The sequence below is a fragment of the Mytilus californianus genome, unplaced genomic scaffold (genome assembly GCF_021869535.1).
Source record: "Mytilus californianus isolate M0D057914Y unplaced genomic scaffold, xbMytCali1.0.p SCAF_15, whole genome shotgun sequence".
Taxonomy (NCBI): Eukaryota; Metazoa; Mollusca; class Bivalvia; order Mytilida; family Mytilidae; genus Mytilus; species Mytilus californianus.
Genome location: NW_026262637.1, coordinates 21,207,669 through 21,233,046, shown reverse-complemented (window position 1 = coordinate 21,233,046; position 25,378 = coordinate 21,207,669). Strand labels below are relative to the sequence as shown.

General features: G+C 31.9%; 1 protein-coding gene across 1 annotated transcript; it reads left to right on the top strand.

The window, feature by feature from the left end:
- The first annotated feature begins 1,617 nt into the window (after positions 1–1,617).
- On the top strand, positions 1,618–8,882 carry LOC127725643 (uncharacterized). Its single transcript, XM_052232745.1, has 5 exons — positions 1,618–1,740; positions 4,933–5,046; positions 5,820–5,941; positions 6,998–7,054; positions 8,113–8,882. The coding sequence occupies exons 1-5, from the start codon at positions 1,661–1,663 to the stop codon at positions 8,511–8,513; spliced, it is 774 nt and encodes a 257-aa protein (XP_052088705.1). The 5' UTR covers positions 1,618–1,660; the 3' UTR covers positions 8,514–8,882.
- The last annotated feature ends 16,496 nt before the right edge of the window (positions 8,883–25,378 follow it).

Sequence of the window (25,378 nt, the reverse complement as noted above, 5' to 3'; positions counted from 1 at the left end):
ACAATATCGCACAAATATTTTCTGATGGAGAAGTCTTTAATACCATGTAACAAGACAATTTGGCTAACATTTCGATAATTTCATGTTTTTAAAATATTGAACAGAAAATGGAATTTCAAAATTCAGTGAAAAGTGTTTTCGACTGCTAAATTCTAGTTAAAACAGATATTGTAGTGGTTATATAAATTAAAAAGTTTTCAGACGTTAGAGTCTTATGCAACTTTTGGGTTTATAGACATATCTGAAAACTGGCTGCTAGCGGAGTGGCTGCTAGCGAGTGGCTGCTAGCTTGAGTCTAGCAGTACCAAAGCTTGTGAAACAAACAGACAAGGAAAAATTTCAATTCAAATAATAAAGACTTCTCTGATTTCATATTTATTAGGTTTAAAACACATGTAAAAACTCGGGTAAATTACAGTTAAATTCGCGCAAACGTAATACCTGTAAAAATGAAAATTCACGCTAATGTAGCCGATTTAACTAGCTATTCCGTAAATCCCGCTCATTAAACGGTTCAATCCCAAATTCCCGAAAAAGGTCCTTCCACCCCTCTTCATTTTAATAAATATTTCTTAAAAACCTATCCCGGTGCTTTTATTTTTATAGGCCGTTATATGTATTAAAATTATCGTTTTTATAATGATATACAGTACATGGCCATGTACCAAGTTGGCCACAATCCATCCAGAAATGACCCCACAATATTTTTTAAAAAAAAACGTGTTTTTAATATTAAATTTATAGTGAAAAATCGCAAGTGACGAATACTTATGACCACGCACTGTATCATTAAAAATATACCGTAAGCTGCAAATCGTCTCGGTAGTTGAACTGACGGTCAATTGTATACACTGGCTATGAGGACAATAGCAAGCTTAAGTTTATTGTCATCCGTGACAAAAACTATTTTACGTTTGTGTCAAGGGGGATAATAAACTTGATATTGTACGAATAGCCAGTAAATAAGTGTTTTATCATACCGAAAGGACCATGTATATGTTTAAGAACAATGCAGGGTTATTCTCTGTATGCTACAGCGGTCACAAATGTTCCAAATGAAATACTTTTGGTATACAATCAATTTTGAATGAAGCGGAAGTAAAAAGACTATTAACAGGTTAATAATTTTTGAAACTATTAACCGGTTAACAGTCTTTTAACAGTAAAGTGTTTGCTTCCAGTATCTAGTTCATATCCAGCAAAAGTTTTTTTCAGACAATTTCGTAAAAATAGTTGATTTATTCGTTCATAATTTTATAAAGAAAATACACACTGAGGTATTATAATTTGATCTAACTTACCGTACTTTTATTTTTCGCTATTTTCTGAAATTTTGCTTTGATCTTTTTTGTGATAATTTTTCACGCTACTCTTTCACCATTTTTTTTTAATTTTCCCTTCCATTATTTAAGCGTACATTATAAGTTTCAAAAACATTTATGTATTGTATGGTCGTGTAGTGACATTGTACTTCATTTTACGTTGTTATCACCAATAACGTTCCTTATCACGTGAGTTATATACAAACATATACATGTATTTGAACAGATTTACCGTTGAAATTTTATCTTCGTTTAGTATAAATCGTCGTCCATTTTAGTTTGTAGTCCTAATTTTTTACCGTTATGTAATTCTTTATAAAAACTGGACTTAAAAGAAAATGATTGGAGGAACTAGTTCAGATCATCTTTGGAAACATATTTTAGTGGTTTTCTTATGTTCTTTGTCGTTATATTCAGGGTAAGTACACATAAAAACATGAATTCCTTCATAAAATTTCGCTACATTTTTTCAACCTTTTTTTTCAAGAACACCCGTTAGTTGGTTGTCTCAATTGTACTGCTTTCCAAACAATTAAATTAATCATGGCAAAATTCAAGGTATGTATAATCGGTACACTGTAAGTGTTTAGTGTATTGCGTCTTATCAATTAACGTCTTACGTGAAATTTGGACGTATCAGTGTCCATACATTAAAAAGACTGTCTTCATCTTAATGATATTTCTGTTAGAAATTAAATAACCGCGAATGTAAACCAGAAATCTGTACACGTTCTCATTAGAGTTCATAATAAAAAAAAAAGATTCATTTTGGTAGACAACAAACATATATATTCTATAAAAATGGAAAAGTGTAGAAATTGTCTATATCGTAAACTTGGATATACATTTAGTGGTCAGAAGCGCTTTCTGGATTTTCATCAGGAAAAATCAAACCTTAATATTTGAAAGTCAAGGATGTAAAAGTACACGAATACATAAGTTTTATGACCAAAAAGGGACCTAATGGAAAAGCAAAATTCATCTAAGGTCAACTTTGCACGAGAGAGTTGGAACCTTAGTTTATTAAAAAAAAATATACTAAAATCAACAGAGATTTTACGAAAAGTACGTTATGAATTGTGTTAGCACAAATGCACACTGACTACTGAGCTGATGTACCCTCGGTGACTAACAATACACCAACATAGTGCTATGATGCCTCCGAAGCGCTTTTCTAGATTTACCTTCACGTTCATATGTATAAAGTGCATGTCAATATCTATTTCAGTTTTACGTTTAATTTTACATTTAAAATGTCTGATACTTTTGTTTTGAATGAAACCACCCGAGATCATATGTTAGAATATAATGAAAATACCGAAAGGTATTTCTAGGAACTTTCATATAATAAAAAAATGAGAGTCAATGATCTATGAATACACGAAAAGTAAAGTATACGAACCTTGCGATAACTTGTTATACTTCTGTAAAATCGTTTTCTTATCAATCAGTATTCTTTGGGTAACGTCGGGAATTTATGCCATGAAGTCAAATTGTGAAAGTAATGATATGGTTTTTACTCTTGTGATTGCATGTTTAGAGGTTAATAATATGATATTAGGTTAAGAGAACATACGATCTTCGGAATCGTTTTGCTTTCCTATGACTGCTCTTCGAAAAAAAAAACCCAGATGCATAAATAAAAGTAAGCTTTTGATAGCAGTTAGAAAGATGACAAAAATCTTAATATTCAAACCATATTCAATGGAATGAGAAAAACATAAAAAGTTCATTTTTTCAGTTTATTCCTCAATTTTCCTCCTTCTAATTACTCACAGTCCTAGTCATTCTACATGTATAAAGATCAAGATTATCAAGTATGTGTCCTCCTCAGTTACTACCTGTAACGTGTGTGTGTGTATCAACTAAACTAGTTTATCTACATACAGAAAAGAAAGGAGATGCATGTTATCTGAATAAAGCATTTTATCAGTATATGTTCTACATACATATATATAATTTACCTCGCTTTTTTGTACATATTTCGACAAAAGGTTAAGCTAATTTAGCAGTCATGATTTTTCTCAAAGATAATGCACGCCTGCGTACATCTGCATACATAAGCCACCAAGTGGTCAAAGGATAAAATATTAAGTAATTCGTTTTAAGAAATTTAAATGAGAAATTACGCTTCAAATATCATCATAGAACTGTAAAAATTTACAGATAATGGAATTAAATATATATAAAGAAAATGAAAATAGGACGAGAAAGGCAGCATTTCTTAGGGGTTTAATTTCTTGTGACCGTAGAGTATTTTCTAGCTTAATTTTGAAATAGTTATACAATTAGAGGATTTGATGTGATAACCGATGAGACAACTATCAACCAGAGACCAAATGACGTACATATTGTAACTTCCTTGATATTTAGAATATTTCGTTTAGGTTTAGGTTATATATTGATTTTAGTTATCTTAAAAAAATGGGTTTGATGTGTGATTTCGTCAAGGTCAAGTTAAATTTGACTATCTTTATACATAACATAATGATCATACACTGTCAGCGTGATGAAGGCTATTTACTTGAAGAAAAATAAATCAATCTAACATTTAAAACATTTTTTCACTTTATCTGTATGTATTTTGCACAAAAAATATATACAGCGACGCTACACTTAAATACCACATGTGGTGTGTACAAACATTATGAGATAAGATTGCTAAAAAGTTTAATATTCAACCATTCATCGAGCTTTAAAATATTACCTTTTAATGAACTCAGCTTGTAATTTTATTGTCAACATACACTTTGGCTGTCCGTTACGGAAAACATGGTTTGAACTACACATGACCGTCTTTTTCTGGATTTTGATGATGGTCTTCGTCATAAACAAAGGCACAAAAATATTTCAGAAAATATTTCTATAATTAAGAAATTAGGAATTTAAAGGGGACCTTTTAACTTTAGTTACATGCACTAACGACTGGTAGGGACATTCTGTTGTTAAAATATCTCAATTTAAACTAGGGAAGACATGTCTCATTCCAAAGTTGACATGTCTCATCGCTAAGTTGACTTTTCTGAATTCCAAGTTGACATTTCTCAGTTCCAACTTGATATTTCTTAGTTCCAAATTGACATTTCTCACTTACAAGTTTACATTTCTCATTTCCAAGTTCCACATTTTTTCCCAATTCATTGTTGCAGTAAAATTCGGCTTTTGGTTTCCATTTTATTAATATGAAATTTGGTCAATCATGTACCGGGACCTTTTATAGCTTAATATACGGTATGAGTTTTGAACATTATTGAAAGCCGTGTGGTGATATCTAAAGGTTCATATCTTTGTCCTCTTGTCTCCTTGATAATCATAACATAGCTTGTTATTTTACATACCCTTAGGAAAGTACAAACACAATCAGTAAAGGAAATTTCACGAGAAGTGATAAATGAAGTCATGTAAAATAAATGGTACACTAAAATGATATCAAAATGATATTAAGAACTAAATGTCATTCATGATGTTTTCAAACATGTCTATGATCTAAGTTGGTGAATTTGTACTAAAAAAATATTCCTTCCGGCAAAACTGACCTCATTGACAGGTGAAAAAATAATGCCGGATAGCGCTTCGAATGCACCTTTTCTACTATTTATTCTATTTTCAGGGCAAATACGACAAGCTGTAGTGATGAAAAGAACACCGATGCTAACCGCTGTGATAAGATAATTCCAGGAGGGAGAAGATGCTACTTATTTACACATTTGGTATTAGGTTGCGAGTAAGTCTTACTGACGTGTAGAACACAAAACATAATAGCATTCTTACTGTATGTTATTCAGATAAAAATAAGCGTACAACAAAATTGTACATTGAAATAAGTATGAAAGCTCAGATATTTGAAATAAGTAACCAGAGGGCAGCTGTCATACAATTAAGCTATGAAATAAAATTTCTAATGATTTAGAAATGTTTTTAACCACAGAAAATTCTGATAAAGAGCGATGAATATTAACTTTATTGAAGTTTGTTTATCCATAAATACTGATGCACATATGAAATCTGTATACATCCAAAGTTATTGAGAAAATACAATTGAACAGGCCATGGCGGTACTTTGTATGGATATAAAAGGGGGGAGCAGATATATTATTATAAGAAAAGCAGGCAACACTAAGTCCAAAATTGAAACGACGAAAAGACAAAAAAAAAAATGTCCTCAAAACACAAGAATCCTACTAAAACGGGATTATCTGAGATTCTCCGTTAGGCCGGCTAAGCAATTATACGAGGAAACATTAATTGATATTTTTATACATATAAAGGCATAAGAAAATTACAAAGGCCAGAATTCAGACAAAGATGTGCTTCCATAACGACATGGGAATATGATAGAAAAACATTCTGCTAAATGTGATCTATATATTTGACATTAAATCTGAAAATACGCACTTTCGTATCTCACTTAAATAGATATCGGGAGGGAGAGATCGAGATTAACATATATATTGTTTAAATCAAGAAATGTATAATAATTTTATAATTTATATATAGAAATGGTCAGATGCTTTGCAAGGTTAATCGGACATTATGTTTGCCATATCAATCAATGTGTACACCACAGTGTTGTGATGGCTGGAAAGAAGACTCAGAACATCGCTGTACAGTCAATATATGTATGTATAGCATTTTTTATTAAGCCAATATTTTTATTTTAAAAGTATATTTAAACAACGTTTGGTTGAAGAAAAAAAAAAAATACGAATGAATCTGATATTATGTTTTCATTGTATTAGCATTTTACTAAAATATTGTTTCAACTCAGTTCAATTCCAGCTCTATTTTTGTGTGTTGATGATCAGATTAAAAGCTAAACACATGCTATAATGAGTAATTTAAAGAGAATAGATAACAAAATTTGCACACACATACTTGTAAACGTCCAAATAAAATATGCAATGCATCGAAATTTTCTACATGTCAAATTCAAGTCCGAGTTATGATCAAAGTTAATTGTTTTTTGAAATATGTCATATATAGTCATACATTTGTATAAAACATTTAATTATAACCCCTTTATAGACTAAAGCTCAGCATTGTATATTAATTGAATGAGTAAAAGGGTATAACAGCAAGTTTTGGTCCTCGAGAGCTAAATATTACCAAAGACACATGATATATGTCCATAACGGTCAACCTAATTATGATGACAGTCATGAAATTGTATTTTTAAACAGACGATAATCAGAAGATAACTTATATTCATGATCAGTGCACACAAACACGTATCTCTTAGACATATAGATCCATATTATCCTTCTTAGTATGGATCAAAGTATAAAAAAATATTTGAATGGAATGTTTTTCAGATTTAAAAGAGGTATTGTGATTGCGCATTCCATTTCTATTCCTATTGTGATGGAACAAACATTCATGGTTTACTTTTATAAATTTCGACTTGGATGGAGAGTTGTCTCATTGGCACTCATACCACATCTTCTTATATCTATTTCCCTCCTCTATTACAGATTTGTAAAGATGACGAACTTTCAACAAATGAATAAAAAAAATAAACTGATTTCTTAGGAAAAAATAATAACCCAATTTAAAATTGTAAACTAATAGATACCTCTAGGTAATCTTGGATTAAGAATTTGTCCCTAGTTTATGTAGTAATGTGTTAATCAATTTTCTTGCATATTAACGTGAACTTAGTAACATTTTTATTTCAGATTCCCTGCCAATGCCCGACATGGAAGTTGATCGTACTAGCGTTCCAACTGTTATAAGTATGCTGATTTTTTCTATAAAAACGAAATGAATATACAATATTTTGATATACGTCCACGATACAGCAACTTATCAACGCAAATAGCAAAGGGCATCAAGAGAGTGCATGTATAGACTTCAACTATAAAGAGGTGTCATCAAAATATGTCGAGCTCTAAATCGCCTCAATCGAGTTATAAAAGAATATGAATAAATTAAATAGAAACTATCCAAATCCGCCAATCATTTCATACTCTCCAAAACAACAAAAACATTAACTACGTATATTAAAAGATTATAAGGAACAACAATTTAAAACTAACGTGTAAAAATGTAGAAAATCAAACTCATCATGTAAACCAGGATTTAAATTTTGTACGCCAGACGCGCGTTTCGTCTACAAAAGACTTATAAATGGAAATTTATATAACAAGACCATCAAAAGACAAAACCGACATGTGAGAATCTACTTAAAAACAGCAGACTAATACCTGAGAAAGGGCATTAAACGCTTAAATTTAAACAAAGATAACTTTGTATTCTGTTATAAGATTAATAGTTGTAATGATTATATATTGTATTTTAATTCATCAACACAGAAGGAAAAACAATCATCATGATCATGTAATTTTGCACAAAAAAGTCTTTGAAGAAGTTTGTGTCGTACGAAGATAATTGGTATATAAAATTTTATAAAAAAAAGAACATATTCAGTTGAAAAAAAAATGTAAAATAAACAACGAACAACAAACCTAAACAACCTACAAACATGGAAAACTTAATACAAACGAAAATGGCAGAAATCAGTCACATTTTTTTGCAAATCTTAAAAATCTTACTTTGAATAAGAACGCAACAAAAGATGTTCATGCAAATGAAAACACCTATGTCGTGTCAACTTTATTTTTACAAATGTCTAGTTGTATAAAACTTTCATAATTTGTTATCGTAAAATGAATCGTAACTATATTTGATTACAGGTCCCACTGTTAGTTTATAATTATGAATCGTGTCTATATTTTATTACAGGTGCCACTGTTAGTTTATTATTATGAATCGTGTCTATATTTGATTACAGGTGCCACAGTTGTCGGTTTATTATTCATTGTTCTTGCTGTTATGTCATTCGCCATGTTTCGAGTTTGTAAAGCCCGCCGAAATTTACGAGGTCGCTTGCGAAGGAACATTCGAGGAAGTGCGACCAATATACAAAATTACAATTCTTCGATATTTACAGTGTATAACAATGAACCACCGCCGTATGATGTTATCGAAAATTCCAAATTACCAGAATACACACCACAGGATAGTCCACCAAGTTACGAGGACAATAATCAAGCCCCAGGTTGCAGTGAATTATCTGTTTCAATTTCAGAACAGAGTAATATTAACAACGAACCCAATATCAATAGACATATTTACACTTTGGATCATTTACCTGAAATTGCTCCAATTGACCCTAGATCTAGCTCCGAATAATCTTCTGACTGCATGCAACAATCACATTTTAAATTAAAACGTCAAATGCTTTGATTTCTGATGCATCATATAGCGGGAACTGTGACTTTAATGGCAGACACATTTGCAAACAAGTATAAAAACCATTATACAGATCCAAGAAACCGGGAATTTCCATGAACAATAAAAATTAACAGTTACAAATTTATATGATTCGTTTGATTTTTATTTGAAAAATGTAATATCAAAATTAATTTTACTTCATCTATATATGTTTCGGTACATGCATTACAATATTTAATTTATATTCTCACACCGTTTTTTTTGTTCCTAAATATGTTAGTTCTGACTTTGTTTGTTTTACACAGTATTACGTTATTGACATGTACACTATTTAGAAACAAAATATAAATATCATCATTTATTATAAATTGAATTAAAACACAAAATCTTAATAAATTTTGAATTCAATTGCGGACATTATGATTAATTTCACCAAGTTACAGCTTGCATTAAAAGTGCAAAATCTTTCACTAGAGTTAAAAACCATTGACTAGTCGTCAACTATGCGACTATATATATAGTAGGTTGTCCTTATTTAAAACTATGCTGAACCTATAGACATTCTTAGCATCCGTATGAACCTTTTCTCGAAGTCCCGATTTCAAATCAATTTACATGTTTTATAGAGGAAAATAACTTTGCAGGAGAAGTTTCGTCTGCACAATATTGATATGTGACCATTATCATTGATATTGCTTAGCATAGGTTTTTGAAATCCGCGATATTCGCACGTAAAACTTGTTTAACATCACATATGTTGAGCCTGTTCCAGGTCAGGCTATCAGGACCAAGTGTTGTTTCTTGTTGTTCATCTTTGTTTGTACGTATATTTTTCGGGAGGATTTGGATGCTAGTAATGGTGGTTACAGTTGTACTGTCCAATACTCTAGGTATATGCCTGTTATCCTTTATATGTGTTATTTTATAAGTTCACTTATTTGGACACTGTCAATATCAGCAAGATTTTTAAACGTCCGTACGTATACCTACGTTAAACATAATCCATCCGAGATATTTAATTATAAATAGGTTAAAAAACTGAACCTTGATACCCTTTTATCCCAACTTCCTGAATGATTTCGTTCGTTGCCTGACTACAAATGAAGTACTGCAGAGCTTATCAAACTTTTATCTTGATATTTTTAGAAAATATAAAGTTACTGAATTGGTAACCAAAGACACAAAAATACTTATTGATGAAAAAATATAAACAGAATAGGCATGAACTCCTCCACTATCAACAAAAGAAACATTGGAAAAATAAAACTTGTTTCTTTTCGAATGGTTTTTGGGATGTATAAATACACATCCACGTTTATTTTCTATTTAGAGATTGCTGTATCTATATATAACATGATACATATTTATTATACGGTTAAATCCTAACTATCCTACTACCTGTCCGTACTTTTATTTTTTTGCATTTCACAAGTCTTGTTTCTTTGACTGTCCATGGCGTTAAAACACTAAATCCCTGGGATGTGTTTTAATTAATTTTAGTCTCTGATCTCTGATGCATGATTTTTTATTGTTAATTGTTTTTGGCTTTTAACTAGCTTTCGGTAACTGCGAGTATTCTCAAATCGTACTTTCGTGTTAATTTGACCTGTTGACACAATTTGTAATGCATTTCTGTAATTCAATATTTACTTATTTTGTGTTATATCTCGTCTCACTATTTCTAATATGTACCATCTTTTAATAAGTATTTAGTATGACGATAAATTTTCACTTCTGTACTCGTACTCTGAACAACAAATTTATTAATTGTGTAGAAAATGTTTACTTCCGTACTTCTAACAACAAAATTATTATATTTAAATTTACCTGTGTACGTTGTTTTTTCCAAGTTTAGAGTTGTCTTTTTGACACTTTCCTACATATTTTTTATTACTACCTGTAACGTCTATGTTATATAGGCACCTACGTTTTAATATTGTATTTATAGTGTGTCATAGATCCAACTTATTCGTTCAATATATGTTTACTTGTTTTTGTTTAAATGTCTTTTTGATCGAGTTAAGCCGTTTCAATTGATATTTTATAGTGTGTCCTTTCATGTTGTAATGTTACACTACTGTCTCAGGTTAGGGTGAAGGTTGGCGCCTGCTAAAACGTTCAAATCCGCTGCATTTTTATGCACCTGTCCTACGTCAAGAGCCTGTTGTTCAGTGGTTGTCGCTTGTTGGTGTGGTTCATAGGTGTTTCTCGTTTCTCGTTTTTCATATAGATTAGACCAATGGTTTTCCTGTTTGAATTGTTTCACACTAGTCATTTGGGGCTCTTTATAGCTTGCTGTTCGGTATGAGCCAAGGCTCCGTGTTGAAGGCCGTAATTTGACCTATAATTGTTAACTTTTTATACATTGTGACTTGGATGGAGAGTTGTCTCATTGGCACTCATACCACATCTTCTTATTTATATTAATTATCATTCATCTATTATTTTTTGTACAGTTCCTTAATAGTACGGAATTCTAATAAATGACAGTTAAAATAGCATTCACTGCGAACAAAGTATTTTTGGTTTCCGTTTTGTCCTATAAACATAGGCAATTAAATACGAATCCCAGCTTTAAATATTCGACACAACACACACACTTGCAACCTGGTATAATATTTATAAATTTACATTTTTTTTAACTCGAAGTAGTTGTATGAACGAAATACACACAAAAAATCAGAACCATGGTGATCCATATTAGCAAAACTTAAAAGATAAAAATAAAAAGATAACAACACATATTAAAAACACAAAACTTTTGAGACCAAAAAAATAAACATATTGCCCCAATTATCGACCAAAAACATGTGACGATAAAATGAAAACTTTCATTTATATACATAATGGCATTAACGGTACCAAAATTACTACACCAGTATTTCGACAACTAATGTCTCTTCAGTGATCTTCAGGCCAAAACATTTTAAAAACCTAAACCTAATACAGACAGAAGAGATCATAAGTTAGTACAGTATTGGAAGTTGTTTGCTTAACGTATCCAACTGCAAAGGTTGTCTACCAACTGATGTCCAAAATATCAATGAAGTATGGCGATGCGTCAATTTGGAAACTACATGTACCAGGGTCTGATGAAATCACAAGTCTACGTGACGTGAAATGTACAATTTATAATCTTTGATTTACCTACAACAAATATTGATAAAGATATTGAAATGGTTAATCACATTTGATTATATCAATTTAACACAACATGTTTACACCTTTGTAATGATGACAAAGAAAATTGCGTTTGTTTTTATTTGTTTCTTTTTCTGCTGTACATTTCTTTTCATTGGGTAAGTAAGAATTTTTGTAGAAATTTAGTTTATAACGAATTCAATATTCAACGAACGAACAAATTGAGAGAGAAATAAAAAAGCGATAATTGTAAAGATTTTCTCATTAATTGACTACAATTATTTATTTATGTAGACTTTCAGGAGCCTGTAATTCAGTGATTGTTGTTAGTTGCTGTATATCATATTTGTTTTTAATTTTTTGGTTTGTACATACATTGTTTGTTTTTCTCGTTTTAATTGTTTTACATTTGACATTTCGGGGTCTTTCAAGCTTACCATGCGGTATGCCGAATTTTGCCCACTGTTGAAAGCCGTACAGTGACATATAGTTGTTAACTTCTACGTCATTTGGTCTCTGGTGGAGAGTTGCCTCATTGGCAATCATACCACATCTTATTTTTATATCATATAGTCAGTACCGGGTTTAAATTAAAACATGAATCCGATGCTTTCTGTTATTAAACAGAACAAAAAACCAAAAGGAGTCTTGTGTATTAGCTGGCTGTACTCGTGTGTACACTTCAGTAATGCATGTATATGAGTCGTATCATTTCCTACTGCTTAAATAGTCAATATAATAGCTGTTACCACCGGCTAGTATCGCCTAATATCATAGCTTCATACACATTAATGCACTTACAATTTATCGTGCATTATAAATTATTAAAACTCACAAAAAAATGAAAATGTTAATGGTATTCCATGGCGTTAAAACACTAAATCCCTGGGATGTGTTTTAATTGATTTAAGTCTCTGATGCATGATTTTATATTATTAATTGTTTTTGGCTTTTAACTAGCTTTCAGTAACTGCGAGTACTCTCAAATCGTACTCTCTTGTTAATTTGACCTGTTGACACAATTTGTAATGCATTTCTGTTATTCAATGTTTACTTATTTTATGTTATATCTCGTCTCACTATATTTTTAATATCTACTACCTTTGATAAGTATTTAGTATGACGATAAATTTTCACTTATGTACTCGGACTGTGAACAACAAATTTACTTATTTTGTAAAAAATGTTTCCGTACATCTAACAATAAAATTATTATATTTAAATCTGCCTGTGTACGTTATTTTATTTAAAGCCATTTTTCCTAGGTTAGAGTTGTCTTTTTGACATTGTTCCTACATCTTTTTCTTTTATTAATATTGTATCTATATTGTGTCATAGATCCAACTTATTCGTTAAGAGTATGTTTACTTGTTTTTGTTTATATGTCTTTTTGATCGATTAAGCCATTTCAATTGATACTTTATAGTTTGTCTTTTTATGCTGTAAATGTAACACTACTGTTTCAGGTTAGGGTGAAGGTTGGTGCCTGTTAAAACGTTTAAATCCGCTGCATTTGTATGGAGCCTGTTGTTCAGTGGTTGTCGTTTGTTGGTGTGGTTCATAAGTGTTTCTCGTTTTTTTTTTTTTTTTTATATAGATTAGGCTGTTGGTTTTCCTGTTTGAATTGTTTTACCCTAGTCATTTTGGGGTCCTTTATAGCTTGCTGTTCGGTGTGAACCAAGACTCCGTGTTGAAGGCCTTACTTTGACCTATAATTGGTAACCTGATATACATTGTGACTTGGATGGAGATTTGCCGCATTGGCAATCATACCACATCTTCTTATTTTTATACCATATAGTCAGTACCGGGTCTAAATTGAAACATGAATCCGATGCTTTCTGTTATTAAACAGAACAAAAAATCAAAAAGAGTCTTGTGTATTAGCTGGCTGTACTCGCGTGTACACTTCAGTAATGCATGTATATGTGTCGTATCATTTCCTACTGCTTAAATAGTCAATATAATAGCTGTTACCACCGGCTAGTATCGCCCTAATATCGTAGCTTCATACACATTAATGCACTTACAATTTATCGTGCATTATAAATTATTAAAAATCACAAAAAAATGAAAATGTTAATGGTATTCCATGGCGTTAAAACACTAAATCCCTGGGATGTGTTTTAATTGATTATAGTACCTGATGCATGATTTTTTATTAATAATTGTTTTTGGCTTTTAACTAGCTTTCAATAACTGCGAGTACTCTCAAATCGTACTTTCTTGTTAATTTGATCTTTTGACACAATTTGTAATGCATATAGATATAGGAAGATGTGGTATGAGTGCCAATGAGACAACTCTCCATCCAAGTTACAATTTATAAAAGTAAACCATTATAGGTCAAGGTACGGCCTTCAACACGGAGCATTGGCTCACACCGAACAGCAAGCTAAAAAGGTCCCCAAAAAATTACTAGTGTAAAACCATTCATTTCTGTTATTCAATGTTTACTTATTTTATGTTATATCTCGTCTCACTATTTTTAATATGTACTACGTTTGATAAGTATTCAGTATGACGATAAATTTTCACTTCTGTACTTGTACTGTGAACAACGTATTTACTTATTTTGTAAAAAATGTTTCCGTACATCTAACAACAAAATTATTATATTTAAATCTACCTGTGTACGTTATTTTATTTAAAGCCATTTTTCCTAGGTTAGAGTTGTCTTTTTGACATTGTTCTTACATCTTTTTTTTTTTATTAATATTGCATCTATATTGTGTCATAGATCCAACTCATTCGTTAAGTGTATGTTTACTTGTTTTTGTTTATATATATACAGGAAGATGTGGTATGAGTGCCAATGAGACAACTCTCCATCCAAGTTACAATTTATAAAAGTAAACCATTATAGGTCAAGGTACGGCCTTCAACACGGAGCATTGGCTCAAACCGAACAGCAAGCTATAAAGGGCCCCAAAAAATTACTAGTGTAAAACCATTCAAAAATGAAAAAAACCAACGGTCTAATCTATATAAAAACGAGAAACGAGAAACACGTATGAACTACATAAACAGACGACAACTACTGTAATCAGATTCCTGACTTAGGACAGGTGCAAACATTTGCAGCGGGATTAAACGTTTTAATGGTACCAAACCTTCTCCCTTTTATTATATGTCTTTTTGATCGAGTTAAGCCATTTCAATTGATATTTTATAGTGTGTCTTTTTATGTTGTAAATGTTACGCTACTGTTTCAGGTTAGGGTGAAGGTTGGCGCCTGTTAAAACGTTTAAATCCGCTGCATTTGTATGCACCTGTTCTAAGTCAGGAGCCTGTTGTTCAGTGGTTGTCGTTTGTTGGTCTGGTTCATAAGTGTTTCTCGTTTCTCTTTTTTTATATAGATTAGGCCGTTGGTTTTCCTGTTTGAATTGTTTTACACTAGTCATTTTGGAGCTCTTTAAAGCTTGCTGTTCGGTGTGAACCAAGGCTCCGCGTTGAAGGCCTTACTTTGACCTATAATTGTTATACTTTTTATACATTGTGACTTGGATGAAGAGTTGTCTCATTGGCACGCATACCACATCTTCTTATTTATATTGAAAAAAAATGTGTATTTTAAAATTGAAATGAAATGTAGGGTATGTTTTATTACCTAAACCTAAATCTGTTGGAAGTAAAGCTATACACATGTATTTTTGTCTTCGAGTTAAAATTTATCTATTTGTTGCAATTGGTAGACATTGTCATTTGATACAAAATGGGGCAATGCAAACTGAATTGGTCCAAACAACAAACTTCAGCATTTAATGTTGTGTAAAATCGTTAAAAATCTTGTTAGTTATAACCAGACATTTGGTCTCTATATATTCTTATGTCAGTACTTATTTCAGATTTAGACCATGTGTGTGAAACAAATATAGGAGAGTCAGTACTTATTTTGACCATGTGTGTGAAACAAATATAGGAAATTGAACAGAATACTTTTCTACAAAACAAAAACTTCAGTTATATTATCATGCTAGGCTATATTAGTTTAAATGACAAACAAATCATTTATTAGAGGGAAAACCATAAAAAGGAAATTTGCTTTCGTTCTAGCCATTTCTAATCGTATGTATTATACAGGACAACAGCTGTTAGTTGTACACCTGCTGGGAACGACCCACATCTTTGTGGAGATTTAGAAGATGCAACACAGTGTTTTCTTTATCCAAGCAAAGCCATAAACTGCACGTACGTAGTACATAAACGACAACAGCAAGTTGTATTTTAATAAAATGTTGAATGAAAACCTCCATGTAATATCACTTTACGGATTATGTGATTAATCCTTTTAAATGTATCTTTTTTTTTTGTTGAACCTTTTATTTTATCAAAGTATCAAAAACCAAAAAAAAGAAGAAAACACAAAATCTTCATGAATATACGAAATATATATCTATTCAGATAATAATTGACTAAAGCGATTTATTTCCGTAGTTCCATGGGATAACACACCCATTCACTTGACTTCAAAGTCACAGCTATCGATAAGATGCTCTTTGATGTGACGATCAAGACTCAAATTTACAAGACATACTGAAAGATGAAAAGTTATGTTACTTTACTTGTGTACTTCTGTGTAAATAAAATATTTTTGGATACGTTATAATTGTTCATTGATTCGTATATTAAATATGAAAATCTTAACTCCCATACGACAGAAGCCTTGCATATCAGTCTTGGTTACATGATAAGCTTTTTCAAAAATCACATAACTCTTAATAAATGGTTGCCGTAGCTCACTTTGAAACATGTTTTATAAATATATTTCGTAGAGCAAAAAGACCGTTATGTGATGTGACGAGAAAAATTTGTGTTAAAATTGGTACAAGATGTAAACCAAAATGCTGTGATAAATGGACAATGATAAATGGCAAATGTTTAATTAAAGCAGGTAAGTCAACTAACCTTGTTATTTTATTTAATTATTAGTGCCAAAAAATGCGACGATACCAGAGTGACAATCCGGCAAAATTTGTTAGTCGCAGAGAAACCGACAAATTAAACCATGGCAAAAAGCGATAGACAACTTAAAAACACTTCATGAAAAACTAAAAACTGAGAAAATCGAGAAAAAATCCCAGGTGCTCCGAAAGATACTATTTTCATATTACTGACTTTTGACTCCAGAGTATATTATTTCTCGACAGGATACTTACTCTGTGGTAGGACGTTATGACACTCGTTCAAGTAAGACTAAGTAAAGGAAATAAAAACAAGCTTACAATCTATGCAATTTGAAGAAAAAAATTAACTGTTTGATGTATTTTTTAACAACAAAATTATCGGAAAACAGTAAATTTTTTATAATAAAGGAGTACGAGCAAATTAAATGCTGGTCGGCTCCGTTTTGGAATACTGCGTCCAGGTAGGGTGCCATCATAGCTTTCTTTTTGTTGTATCCTTGTGGACCAGCACTGTAAAACAATCAAGCTCATCATGTTGGTTTTAAACAAACAATGTCAAAAATTGGGGTAAAGCAGATGAGTCATCATTGTTGTTATAATCTTAATCACTATAAAAACAAACAAATATGTCAACAAAGAAAAACAAAATGGCATATAGACAAAGCACATAAACAAAAATGAAAGATAAGAATACAAAAAATGACCGTAGCACGAAAACAAAATGGCGGGATGTATAAGTACCGAGCCACGCCAAAGCGATATTTCCAAAAATGGACTATACAGTAAAGGTTAATAATATACAAAGACAAATAACGAACACTATAACACGCAATTAAGACGATAAACAACTTCAGTACCTAGAATCTATACTTTAAGACCATCATGTATTATTTGTGAAGTTGATACGGAATATTTACCAACAAGGTCTTGGTATCTTCCGATGAACTTATTTTAGAAAAAGGATGAGACGTTCTTTGACATACCTTTGACCTGGTTTATCAACTTTCTGTACAGACACTGCATAGAGAACGTACGTAATGGCCTCTTGGTATACCCCCTGTACAATACTGTTCATAAAATTGCAAAAGGAACTGTTCGTTCTCTTTATCTTGTCTAGATTGAGGTGCACATTCATCTATAATACTTCATATTTTGATATATGTTGTTTGAAATTTGATGATAGTATTTATGCTATTTCCTGGTTTTTCAATATTCTGTATATCTTATAACGGTATCCATGCTATTTCCTGGTTTTTCAATATTCTGTATATCCTATAACGGTAGCCATGCTATTTCCTGGTTTTTCAATATTCTGTATATCCTATAACGGTATCCATGCTATTTCCTGGTTTTTCAATATTCTGTATATCCTATAACGGTAGCCATACTATTTCCTGGTTTTTCAATATTCTGTATATCCTATAACGGTAGCCATACTATTTCCTGGTTTTTCAATATTCTGTATATCCTATAACGGTATCCATGCTATTTCCTGGTTTTTCAATATTCTGTATATCCTATAACGGTATCCATGCTTTTTCCTGATTTTTCAATATTCTGTATATCCTATAACGGTATCCATACTATTTCCTGTTTTTCAATATTCTGTATATCCTATAACGGTATCCATACTATTTCCTGGTTTTTCAATATTCTGTATATCCTATAACGGTATCCATACTATTATACTGTTCTTTACTCTGTTTGTTTCAACGGAGTTTAGTGTGACGTCCATTTTCACTGAACTAGTACACATTTGTGTTTAGGGGCAAGCTGGAGCCCGCCTCCAGGTGCGGGATTTTCTCGCTGTGTTGATGACCCATTGGTGGCCTTGGGCTGTTTTCTGCTCTTTGGTCGGGTTGTTGTCTCTTTTACACATTCCCCATTTCTATTCTCAATTTTATCTGTTTGTTTCAAAAGCATTTATTTCCATGATTAACCAAAATGTAAATGCAAACATCATAAACATTTAGCCAGCATACATTAGTGTTCATGGTTTAAGTATGGTCAGTGTTGTTCAACCAGGTAATTATTGCTAAAATGGGCTATATAAAGTACAAGTGAACGGAATAATCTTGCGCTAAAATGAGCTCTAATATCTGCGCTAAAATGTCCCCTAGTAGTTCAACATTTTTGCTAAAATATCCTGAGTCCATATTAACATGATTGCTTTCTTAATATCATTATAGTATTTGCCAATTGAAGTTAAACAGCTATCCGTCTATCTGTTTATCTAGTATAATATGGATTGGTTCAAATACTTGTAAACTCACAACTCGTGAATTCACTTGGAATCTCAACATATACCCCCACGGCACTTACCAAGGAGGACATTTTTAATAATCATAGGTCTGTTCTATGTTTCTTTGGAATTTCAACTAAAGATGAAGAACTGGATCTTCTTTCACTGCATTGGATACCTAAATTACATAAGAGTCCTTACAAACAACGTTATATTGCTGGGTCTTCCAAGTTCTCCACGAAACCTCTAAATTATTAACATCAATTTCATCATCAATCAAAACCGGGCTTCAAAGTTATTGTGAAACTAATTACTCTATGGGCGGCGTAAATCAGATGTGGATACTTAAACATTCGAAAGATCTGTTAGAGTACATCCAAACTTAGTCTCTTGCAACAGTTTTAAAACATTTGACTTTCTACACTTTACACAAGTATTCCCCATTCCAAACTAAAAGACAAATTGAAAGAATTGGTTCTGCTTTGTTTCATAAAAAGAATGACAAACATAGATACAAGTATCTTGTCTTAGGGAGGGACAAATCGTAAAATCACTGTGATTCAAACAAACAATTCTCTGAAACTGACATTATCAAGATACAAATTTATTAGGACGTGTTTTTCAACACACAATCGACATCACATGGGAACCAACTGTGCTTCTCTTCTTGCCGACTTGTTCTTTTATTCACATGAGACTGACTTCACACAAGAGCTTCTTAGGAAGAATGAAAAGAAGCTAGTGTTATTCTTTCGCTTTACGTTCTGCTATATAGATGATGTCCTCTCACTTAACAAATCAAAAGTTTGGTGACAATGTTGTGCGCATCTATCCCATCGAACTTAAAATAAAGGATACAACAGATACAGTAAAGTCTGCAGAAATTGACAATGAGGGTTGGTTGATAAAAAACATAACGACAAAGGAGATGATTTCAGCTTCCCAGTTGTGAACTTTCCATTTCTATGTAGCAACATTTCGGCATTTGGAGTATATATCTCCCAGTTGACAGATATTTCAGAGCATGAATTTCCTTTCGTAATTTCCTTGATAGAGGGTTGCTGCTTACAAGGAAGCTATTGAACCAAGAGTTCCAAGTGGTGAGGTTGCAATTATCTCTTCGAAAATTATTACGAACTCCATCACGAGTTAGTTGACCTTTATGGAATATTTGTTTCCCAATGACGACGGATATGTTCTAATTGTTGTAACAACAATTCCGTCCTCTTTTCCTCGAATAGGACCTACCGAATAAGACGTATCACAGCGTTTGGAATTACATGAGGAATACGACGGTTTTGATTGCTGATGAAATTGATGTTAATAATTTAGAGGTTTCGTGGAGCACTTGGAAGACCCAGAAATCATGTGGATCAGGATCTGCTTATCCTTTTGGAGCACCTCAGTTCACCCCTGGTTTTTGGTGCTCTGTCTCTAGTTTTCTATGTTGTGTTTTGTGTACTGTTGTTTGTCTTTCCGTCGTTTTTGTTTTTTGCCATGATATTGTCAGTTTATTTTCAACTTAAGAGTTTAAATGTCCCTTTTGTATCTTTCGTCTCTCTTTTATGTGCATTGGATGGATATTTAGATAGTGTATAAAGTTCACCATCGAAATAAATGGCGCTAAAATGCAAGTCTTTTAATATCAACAGATCAGGCAAAATTATTCATTAAAAACAGTTTATGAACCATTCATATACTATCATAATGTTATATGTAACATTCCTTAATATTGTAGGTCAACATGACACGACGGATGATGTAAAACACAGCGTTAAAGTTACGGCACCGACGATTGTTAGTAAGTTGTCAATAAACAAATGTTTTGTTCACACAGTTTTTGTATTCTTACCTTGATTTGTATCTTCTTAAAATCAATTTATGAGATTTGAACATCAGTAAACTTCTGTTGCCTAAATTAGCACATTCCAACACATGGAGTAGATATTTGCTCAGTAACTCTGATGCCCGGTTTTGATTGCTGATTACATAAAGTTAATGAATTGAAAGGAGGTTTCATAGAACACTTGGCATACTCAGCACTATAAGCATACTAAGGTTGTAAATAATCATCAACACTCGTGTATTTTGGGTAACTAGTAGTGTGAAGGAATATCCAGCTATTCATCTTTGGTTGGAACCACAGAAGAATATAAAAGAGGCAAACGTTTGTCAAGGATTTCCTTTATAGAAAGTGTCATGATAGTAAGTTGGGGTTCAAAGTGAATTGTCAATACCTATTTTATTTATAAAGTAATTTATATACTGTGATTAACTAACAAAAATGTTTCAGGGCTTTGTCTGCGTGTACAACATAATTTGAGGTAGGACAGGTGTTTAGCAAAATTAGACCTATGAAAATAGACAAAAAAATCTAGCAGGAAGGTTCATAGACCAATTAAGTATTATTTCTGATATATGTCAACGATCTCGAGCTCACAACCTATAATGCTTTCTTTCAGTTCTAGTCGTTGTCGCAGTGATGTTGGTTATTTTAATAGTGCTGGTGGCTTTGATTAAACTCGGTAAAGCAGGACAATACCTGGCCCATAGCAGATCGCCACATGTCAGACAAAGATCTATTCAAAAAACACTAGAAAACGCGACTATCTTTACAGTTTACAACAACGAACCACCACCGTATGAAGTTGTAGTTAATTCAAATCTTCCGGAATATAGTCCACGTGATATGCCACCATTATATAAAGAAAAAGAAGAAACATAAAGATGAAGCTTGTTTTTCCAAGTAATAGAATTGTAATTGTTCGCTGCCAAGATTGCATTCAATTGCTCAGACAATGTGTTATCCTTATTTTTATTTATATTAGTTGCATATAAAAAGTGTTAAAAAGATGACACATATAACCATTAAAGAAATTAGCCGATGATTTCTAACTGTAAGGGTTAATAGATAAAAGTATTCTAATAGAATTATGCCAACATTCTGTAAAATGCAAAACAATTTTGAAATTGATCATACACTATCTTTCACCATTTTTGGGGGATTGGGATTTTTATCAAATATCAAATAAGCAAAGGAATTTTTTACTATATTGATTTGTCTAAAAAGTAAAATACATAATAAAAAAACAAAACATAAAATTTTGTATAACGTATATGCAGTACTGTAACTTATAAATAAGTCACATGTATCAGTAGGTCCATATTAAGAGCAGTATAATAGGAACTTTCCAGTGTCATTGGAAATAAATATTAATTGATGTTACTTCGATATTGAATCAATTCTACTATAAGCTTTATATTTCATTACGTTCATTGTAGATGATTTTTTTTGTTACAAGTTATTAGACTGACGGCTGAATCCAAACTACCATCGTTTTTAATAGATGAACCCCTACAGGATAATTTAACATTCGAATATTTGTGTAATACTAATTATTTTGCGCTCAACATATGGGGTTTGTAATTTGAGATCCTTGTTTCGAAATTCGAAACCAGTCTTAATTTTTAATTCAAAATTAAATGTCCGTAATAGCCAAACGAGAATAGCTAAGAAAGTTATGCAGCTATTCGTCCATAATATAATTAAGTAATTATATCAAAATAAATGTAAATAAAACTAAACTGATAGCAAACCAACACATACCATTCTGCTGTATTGGAAACCATTTTTTGCTAACTACATTAAAATCTTCAAGAATAAAGAGATAAACAAAAATTTTATTTTATTAAATTTAATTTTTCTTTGTTTTTTCCCATTGATAATTAATATGTGTGTGGTGAATACATGGTGCGTTTGTCGGTCTCCGTTTTTCGTTATAATCATTTTTAAATGTTGGAACAAATCGCTTTCCTGTTAAAAAACAATCCGATTACTATTTCTTTTATTTGAACGTCGGCAAAATAGAGATTTTATTCAAATAATTTTTTTTTCTGGGCTGTACAGAGACGGTAGTTTTATCTATGAATGTCTTTGTTTCATATTTAATTGTTCTTTATGGGGTCATATTGACCTCCAAATGTTCTAAAACTGAATCGAGTTATTTAAATCTTTATTCGATTTTTCTTACTTCTTCTACTCATTGTTCTTGTCTATTCCTAATGTCTGATTATATTTTTCTTGAAAAATCTCTTGAGTGTTTTTGTATTGTGTGTTGAATTTATGTGTGTATGTGTGCGTTTGTTTGTTTTCCGTTAATATTTTTTAATGAATAAAATTTTTTCACAGCTGTTATAAATTATATACTAAAAATTCTAGTGTTTGATAATTTAGAAGATCTGTCAAGGACAATAAAGGAAATTCATAAAATTATGCATTTAAGACATTAATATAAATCTATTCAGAAGTATTACATTTAAAACTAAAATCATGTTAAAATACTTTCCCTTTGTCTGGAAAAGAGTGTGTCGCTGTCACTCTGTGTTTTGCGCCAGTCCATAGTTGGTCACATCATGGAAGTATTATATTGACAGGAACTCCAACAAGCGGACTTCAAACGTTTATAGTGCGATGCCGCTAAATCGTTAAGTATTTGTTAATTAACTCGACATGTCATATGGATGCATGGGTTCCGATCAAATTTTTTGAACCTCGTGATTGATCGTAATTACGGAACATACCGAAATAACAGGATGTGTACTTAATTGTCAAGGAAACGACATTAACCGACCATGTCAGTTAAAAATATGTCAGTTTGTCCGGTTTTGTTGCGTAAAAACAAATACAAAGAAACGAAATCCCCGCGACTGTTTTCACAAAAAAAAAAACCCAAAAAAAATCAAATTTCTTTAAATGCCGATCCAGAATTAATAAATGCCATTCGTAAAAAAAAATCTGTCAGACGTCAGAGTAATCTCGGACTAGGTTGAATGTTTAAGGTTTGCTTACAACTTTGGACTTATTATAAAAGGTGTAACAATTCATCTGTCTCGTAACCTGATATTGCTATGTAGAGGTCATCACATGCGTGTAATTATAAAGCTCTTTTAGTCTTTAAAACATATTTGTTAAATACGTTAGTAACATTTTTCAAATTGAGACGATAAAGAAAACAATAAATTTTCTTGTTACATTCGATAAAAATTAACAACCTTAAAACTTAAATTTAAGCTATCCGGCACCATCTGGCACACTACACGTGCATCACATTGTTTTCCGCGAACACCCGACTTTAAGTACATGTTATTTTTAATATCGGATATTTCCCGATTTCCAAGTTTCAATGATTAAAACATATTAAAAATAAGCTTGCCTTCTTTCCGAATGCAGTTAATTTTCTTATGTCATTCTGTTAAATATGGACCGATTTTTTCGATCTTTTGAGCTTTTGTCTTTATTTATTGAACGGAAACAGGTGTCGTTATTACTTTGACGATTCACAAATAACCACGGGAGTTTCCGTGTTTATTTACATTGGTAGGTAGATAAGACACTCGATACCAAATCACGTGATAAGACCAGCTTCAGTTAACAGAACAGGCGAAGGCGGCATCGCAGATACCCCACAAAGGAGTTATCACGTACTTGACAAACTGAGTCGGAACCTTTTATTTTCTTCAAGAAATCAGTGGGATGGGAATGTGCTAATTTTTTGTTGGAGTTCCTGTCAATATAATACTTCCATGGTCACATAGAATCACATGCAGGAATTACCAAAAATATTGGAAAGTGCAATAGACCACAGAAACCACCAGCAACCGACTACTCCGGAAATTAACGCAAGATTACAAACACAGACAAACAACAACAAGCAGTATATGGTCCAGACAGCCAGACAGCCAGATTTGATACAGACACATACAGTGGGGAGGTTAAATTAGCTTGAAGAGCGAACAAACCTCCACATTGGCTATCTAGACCGCATGTTGTAAAACCAAACTCAAAATCAAAAACCTGCAAGATGCAGTTACAAACAGGATGACCACTAAATATTTGATCAAGAAAACAAAAAATCAGAAACAATAAAGTTTCATCATAGATAAGTAATATTGTCAGAATAGTTTAGTTCTTGGCCAGACATGGCAAAGTATCGTTCAGATATAATAAAGTACAGTTCTGGTGAAATTTACTCTAGTATGCATCGAGTACAGTCCACTACTGTTCAGTAAATTTCGGAAGATAAAGATTAAGAAGTGTCCGATTCATTGTGTTATTACATTTTGTTTACAAGTTTCCCCATTTTATACTTCTTCAAAACCACTCTGAAAAAGTTTAATGGAATTTCTGTCAAACTTTTCAGTCGGCATTTTATAGTTCTCATTATCTTCCATTGCATAAAGGCAATTGTGTTAGGTCTGTAACAAAATGAAATTCACAAAGTTGAAACTTTTCAACATCTGATATTTTAGAAGTTACAATATTTAATTTTGAGAACAACTAACGATAATTTTGTTTTTTAAATTATCATGTGGTGTTTAAATTTACGTTGATATCTTGTAACAAATCAAGGTGATGCATACCATTTGCATTTGCTGTATTGTAAACGATTTTTTATAATTAACCTTTAAGAATATTGAAGGTCAACATCTTGAGAACTTGCGCAATTGACTCTTCTGCTGTGGGATGATTATTT

What these genes read in the sequence shown, in the direction of transcription:
- LOC127725643 (XM_052232745.1), top strand. Translation starts at nt 1,661, where the DNA reads ATGATTGGAGGAACTAGTTCAGATCATCTTTGGAAACATATTTTAGTG. An exon ending in TCTTTGTCGTTATATTCAGG is followed by an intron (nt 1,741 to 4,932) that starts GTAAGTACACAT and finishes TTCTATTTTCAG; the next exon opens with GGCAAATACGACAAGCTGTA. An exon ending in TAGCGTTCCAACTGTTATAA is followed by an intron (nt 7,055 to 8,112) that starts GTATGCTGATTT and finishes ATTTGATTACAG; the next exon opens with GTGCCACAGTTGTCGGTTTA.